At 34.3% G+C, this 7009-nt stretch overlaps 1 protein-coding gene across 1 annotated transcript; it reads left to right on the forward strand.

The window, feature by feature from the left end:
• Positions 1–1573: 1573 nt before the first annotated feature.
• On the forward strand, positions 1574–4036 carry SHAT1-5 (NAC domain-containing protein 43-like). Its single transcript, NM_001317677.3, has 3 exons — positions 1574–1909; positions 2461–2735; positions 2942–4036. Exons 1-3 carry the CDS (start codon positions 1726–1728, stop codon positions 3812–3814), a joined length of 1332 nt encoding a protein of 443 aa, NP_001304606.3. The 5' UTR covers positions 1574–1725; the 3' UTR covers positions 3815–4036.
• The last annotated feature ends 2973 nt before the right edge of the window (positions 4037–7009 follow it).

The following is a 7009-nucleotide window of genomic DNA, read 5'->3' on the forward strand; positions in this document are numbered from 1 at the left end:
ATACAAATTTTAAGTATAATTTATATATATATATATATATATATATATATATATATATATATCATCAAGATTAAATATGAGTGTTCGATCTTCATCTGACGGGTCAGGATTGCTAATTAACCATGTGAATGCGTAGAAGAAAGACTCTAAAAAAGTTGGATCCTTGGGAGAGAGGTTCTCAATTATTCTCGTAATCAAAAAGTGCATAAATACATGGGTAGCCTACCAGAAAAAACATAAATACATGGGTAAGGATGAATAGGAATATAGGATACTAATATTTTTTTAAAATAAAAAAAAAACAAATAGATATATGTTAAAACTAACTAAGTAATTAATGCATCATGTTATTTTTAAATTATGAAACAAAATAATATATAAAATTCTTGCTTTATCACAAGTCCATTTTGAGGTATTTTTTATTTCTTCGTGTGAAATCTTGTACATTCTTTGGAGATGCTGGATATATTTATATTTAGTTAAGACTTGGACAGACACTTGAAAGGTGAAGAGATATATATAACCAAAAAATAAATAACAGGTGAAGAGAGTGGTGAGCTAAATTAACAAAATATATAGCTTCAATGGTCTGAACCTATAAATGAAATTCGCATAAACCAATCAAGACAAGGATTACATGCTTCTGACATTAATTTCTGTGTGACAACTACTAAGAGACGGGGAGAAAATAACCAAGAAATCATGAAAGCAAGAAGCTGCAGGGTGGGCAAGAAAGACAAAGTAAGATGTATGTATATGAAACACAACATGACAATGTCAAAAAACAAAAATAAAATCCTAAATTTTTACATAAGCAGCTTTTTTTCCAACTTGCATGTTACCATCCATCACATTTTTCTTGTTTTCATTTTTTCCGGGTCCTACCCTACGCATTATTTTTTGTATTTTATTTTTCTTGTTGCGGTGGTTGCCCGAGCCAAACATGAAAGAGAAAGGGATATAAAAGTTAAGATAAAGAGAGAAAGCTGTAGTCTCTAGAGAGAAAGAAAGAGAGAGTAATAGCTAGGTTAATTTTTGGCCATGGTCCATGGTTGTTTCAGAGGTGCTTTTCCATGGAGATTTTAAGGTCAGAGGTCGTAGTTGTGGATGTGGGCGTGCGCCCTTACTCTTCTTAAGTTGCCTACAACGTCTAACCCTGTGGGGCCCCTAAGTGATACCCGCATACACGTGGCCCCACACACATTTTTTTTCCCTCAACAGTTAAACTCTCTTCCTCCATCTTTCTTGGTAGGTGGCACTTCTCGGAGCATAGTAAAACTAACCCCACATTTTTCTTTTTCATTTTCATTTTCATTATATTATAAACCTATATATATACCCAATTGGTTATTGGTGTCTGGTGTCCCTTCAACCTTTAAAACAAACAAATCCATTTTCTTTTTCTTTTTTTTTTCATTTTATTTTTTCCATTATTTTATCAACACAATTAATTCCATGTGTATCCTTTGGTCCTTTCTGTCCCACAGCACATATATATAGTCTCGCTTTACATACTCATTCCATGGCCAGTACACACACCACACCTCATTATATCTTTCTTTCAATTCCTATCCTCTTCCTTGTAGTGTACCCATTTTGAATGTGTTCTCTCTCTCTCTCTCTTTCTTTAGGTCCCTGGTGAATATCTAGAACCACTCTCTAGCTAGTTTCTCTCTTCTTGCTAGCTAGCTATCGCCGATCACTCTCTTGGTTTAAACCACCTGAATGCCGGAAAACATGAGCATATCAGTGAATGGTCAATCTCAAGTCCCTCCTGGCTTCAGGTTTCATCCAACTGAAGAAGAGCTTCTTCAGTACTACTTGAGGAAGAAGGTCTCTTACGAGAAGATTGACCTCGACGTGATTCGTGACGTTGATCTCAACAAGCTCGAGCCATGGGACATACAAGGTGTGATAGATATTCAGTTATTCACCACTCTTTCATATAGCGTGTTTGGCTTCAGATTCTAGATGTGTTTTTTGATGTTTATTGGAGAAAGTTAATAGTTATAGCTTTCACGTCTCAGTCTCTCAAACATGATTTCTTACTTCTCAACGAGTTTTCAAACATTCATATGGTGTGTAATACAAGGCTATTCATGTTTCTTTGACAAACAGCTTAATCTCTAGGGATGGTTGTTTTCGTGCTTATAAAAAAAAAAAGGGACGGTTGTTTTCGTGATATATGTGTTGGTTCATCACTCACTCGTGAACACAACATGTGCATATAACTAGCTACCTTTTATTTTTGGTGTTCATGGCTGGCAAGCTAGTTATAGTCTTTTGGTGCTTTTCATTTTCTACTCACTTTTTTCTAGTTTCTTTGTTTTGCCTCTCACATGGGGGGTAATAATATGTTGGAATATTCAAATATTGCATCATGGGTCATGCATGACATGAATCACGGCACTAATGCACCATTTTGAGGGGTTTCTTTTTTCTTTTCTTTATTTTTTGCAGAGAAATGCAAAATAGGAACCACTCCGCAGAATGATTGGTACTTCTTCAGCCACAAAGACAAGAAGTACCCCACAGGAACGCGCACCAATCGCGCAACTGCTGCAGGGTTCTGGAAGGCCACTGGCCGCGACAAAGTCATCTACAGCAATGGAAAGAGGATTGGAATGAGAAAGACTCTGGTTTTCTACAAAGGAAGAGCGCCACATGGCCAGAAATCCGATTGGATCATGCATGAATACAGACTAGACGACAACAACACCAGCGACATCAATATTGTAAGCAACACACTAGCTAGTTGGTTACAATTTCATGCGAATTTAATTTAGCAGTTATCACAACCAAAGTTTTAAAAAACGATCAGCAATGGTAATTTGGACGGTAACATCAAGGTTCTTAAAGTGTTTGTAACACTATAAAACGTGACCATAATGACACATGCATGTGCTTAATTACAAATTCATTTTGTGATAAAAAAAAATAGGTGTCCAATGTGATGGGGGATGCTGCTCAGGAAGAAGGGTGGGTGGTGTGCAGGATATTCAAGAAGAAGAACCATCTGAAAACCCTAGACAGCCCCTTAGCTTCCGGGGAAGGTAGAAGGAGCCACATGTTCGACTCGTGCGACGAGGGAGCTTTGGAGCAAATACTTCAGCAAATGGGAAGGGGTTGCAAGGAGGAGAGCAGCTATGAAGGCAACTACAACAGCTATGGAAGGTTTGCAATGGGGTTGAACAATGGCGGCGGCGGTGGATACAATGATAGGTTCATGAAGCTCCCGAGCCTCGAGAGCCCAAAATCCGCAAGCATGGAGAACCACCACAACACCAACAACAACTGCAACAATAACATGAAGAGTAATAATAATAATAATAATAATAATAACGGGTACCATCCCATAATTCCAGTAGAGATGGGCACGGACAATGAAGGGACATTCACAACGCACCAGGTGAGTGGTGGTGACCCAAACAACAACAACAACAACAGCAACATTGTTCATCCATTGGAGGTAGGATCAGGTGGTGGAGGCCTCACCAACTGGGCTGCGCTGGACCGTTTAGTTGCATCTCAACTCAATGGCCAAACCGATGCCTCTAGGCAACTAGGATGTGCTTTCAACGACCCCACCATGTATTGCACCAGCGTCGACCATCATGATCTTCATCATCAAATCCCCACCCTCCGATCCTCATCAACGTCCGCTAACACACGACCTTCCCCTGCACCCGCATTCATCAACCCCCCAACACAGGACTTCACCAGCGAGATTGACCTTTGGAACTTCTCCCGATCCACGTCCTCACTGTTGGCATCCTCCGAACCACTGTGCCACGTGTCCAACACGTCAGTGTAGCGAGATCAATAAAATAATAATATAAAAAAAAATATCTCAAGTCCCCCTTTTCCTCCATGTTCGATTGTTAAATATAGAAATAATTAGCCCCTACTTCATCACATATCATGTTTAATATTTAATATTAGTTCTTCTTCTCTCAAGTCTCAGAGGATTATTATTACAGACTGTTAAATGTGATAATTCTCCTAGTATACATTTTTACTTTAATTAGCTTATTTCGACTCTTGTTGGTAATATTCCATTGACAATTGTCTCTTGTAAATCTTAATTTCTTCATAAGTCTTTCTTTCGGTTAAATATGTTTATCAGTTTTAATTACCCTCAAATGTATGAATTAAATTAGCCTAATATATGTTATAATTGAATTGAATTGAATTAATTGGAATATGTTAGATGGATATAAAGAGAAAAAAGGTGGAAAGAAATGAAGTTATTAGATGGGATGGCATTGTCAACCATGGGTCTTTGCTTAATCACGATGTCTACCATTATTTTTCTTTTTGTTTTATTATTATTATTATTATTGGAGCGGGAGGGTTCTTGACTTCTTGGTGCATGTCTAAAACTCGTGTGTTCAAGTGTGACTACTGTGATATATTTTATAATCTTTTTATTAATTTTCTTCTCCCATTGTTCTAACCGCAATTATACGGACCTTACTTTATACCATCCAGTATGATGATGATGATGATGATGGATTCGTAAGGGTCATGTCTCAAATAATAATAATCTGCTCCTCTCGTCTTTGTGTCACGTGGTTTGTCGGTTTGTTAGAGGAAGGTGCAGAGGCCATGGTTGGGCTTGTCCTATTGCACCAACACACACTCTCTAATTACCAAAAGGAATACATGCATGAGTACAAACAAACGCAATACTTTCACAATTCAGAGAGAGAGCGACGGCTAATAAAGCCTCCACATAGCTTTAAGCAAGTCAAAAGAGAGAATCTCAAAGGGCTCATAATTACGTAAGCTTTGCATATTGATTTCGTCACTAATCCTAGCTAGCTAGGGTAAAGGGTAAAAAAGAAAGTGACCACCAAACAATAATATGAAATGAAATACTATCACATTCTAGTCCACCAGCTTGTGTTGCCTTTTGTTTTTATTATTCTTTTCAAAAAAATTGTACTTCAATTCAATTCCATGCAGAAAAATGCCCCCCGAAACAAAAATGTACCAAAATGCTTCCTCTTCGACTATAGGGCACACTACGGCACACCAAGGATATCTTCATTTCCATCTTAGGGAGAGGGCTCAATTTTCAAATTATCAAACGTAAGGTATAGGTAAGGGGCCTGTTTGGATTTTGGTCCACTTACTTTCTTTTTCTCTTAATTTCTTTCTTTCACACTTATACATTCTTGTCGCCTCTGCTTAAAAGTATCGTGCCAGACTAATTAGGGAAAAGGAAAAGAGAGTTTACATTTTTTTTTATTTGTTTATGGTATTGGTGAATCTATTATTTCTAACTTCTAAGATCATTATTTTGCGGCTCATAGTTGCGTTCCTAATTAACGTATAAAGTTGTCTTTTCCTTGCTTTGCTTATCGGCTAGCGGAGCCACATGAACATCCCTCTAGATGGATTATGATATATAAACACTAAAATTAACAAGCAACCATAGAATCTGTTTTTCGAACTTCTTTCTTTAATTAATCAGTTATATTCGTCTTCTGTGGGGAATATTGTGGGTTGGAAGGTTCATTTTGTGCAAGGTAATTAAAGAGTCAAATAACTGGAAGTTCATCCTATAACAGGGCCCCCCGAATGGATATCATTTTCTAATTATTTATCAAAGGCTTGGCGGCATGTTCTATATTTGATATATAAAACAATGTATTTTTACAATTAAACTTACGAAAATGACATGTTTAAGATATGATTTTACCACATATATGATACTTTATACTTAAACAACTCAATACTGCAATCATGCACCCCAATTTGATAAGACTTAAATTCCATGATGAAAAGTTAGTATTTCACGTAACAAAAAAAAAAAAAAACTCTTAATCCAAGGCTAAGGAAAACCAAGAACCAAAATAAAATAAAATAAATAAAATATCCATAAGATGCTAAGAAAATAAAAATGAAAAATATTAAAAATAAAAATATTTAAATGATTTTTTCTTTTTATATAGTATTTTTAATAAATCGTTTTTGCTTTCATTTCTTTAACACTAAATCAAATTCCTATACAACAACAATAATAATAATAATTAATTTTTAATTAATAAAATTATAAATTTGAAAAAAGGGCTTTAAAATTTAAGGTTTCTTTGTATTTTTTTTTTACCTTATTAAAAGCTAATTTTAAGTTAAATCTGTTTGGTAAAATATTTTACAAAAGTTCTGATTTTATTTAAAGTTAGCATATTAGTTTACAAAAATATAAGATTGACAAAATTCATTTAAGAAATAACAGATATAATGATTTTGAATTAAAAAAATCCATTCAAGACTAACTTAAATAAAAACATTTATTTTAAAATTTTGACAATAAAAGAAAATGTACTATAATATCAGTTTAGATATAAAAAAATCAACTACAATAATTTTGGGATGTGAGATTGAGAAAGATCCAATATTATGTATATATGATAAAAATATACCCTTTTATTTGTTTTGTTCAAATCAATTTCTTGATAATTTCAACGAACAAATTTGTATGTATCACAAAATCGGGTCTACAAATTTGACATGTATCACAAAAAAAAAAAAGGAAGAAGAAGAAGAAGCTCTGAATAAGTTTTTTTTTTTTTAAAAGATAAGGAAGCTCTCCGAATAAGTTAAAAATCCTCCCTGGGTCATCTTAAATAAAACCTCCTTGCTTCAATTATTTCTTCATAAAAAATAAGTCACTAGTTTTTTCAAGAGCTTTTATACAATATATGTTTGGCCCAGATTTTCTTTTTTTTTAAAAAAAAAAGAGAGTAAAAAAAAATTGGACTAAACACTACCTTAATATCCAGATTCAAATAATTTACAATTCACGTATGTTTTATTCCTTAATAAAAAAGTTAAAATAATTTTAAATTACTTTTTTATACTATAATATTTATATTTTTATCATACTAAAATAGTACAAATTAATTTCAGTTTTATTTATTTTCTATTCCATTATCCATTTCTTATAACAGGAGTAAGGTAAATTAAATCAGGAGAAATTGAAGCACATGTTGTTAGATAT

The sequence above is a fragment of the Glycine max genome, chromosome 16, assembly GCF_000004515.6.
Source record: "Glycine max cultivar Williams 82 chromosome 16, Glycine_max_v4.0, whole genome shotgun sequence".
Taxonomy (NCBI): domain Eukaryota; kingdom Viridiplantae; phylum Streptophyta; class Magnoliopsida; order Fabales; family Fabaceae; genus Glycine; species Glycine max.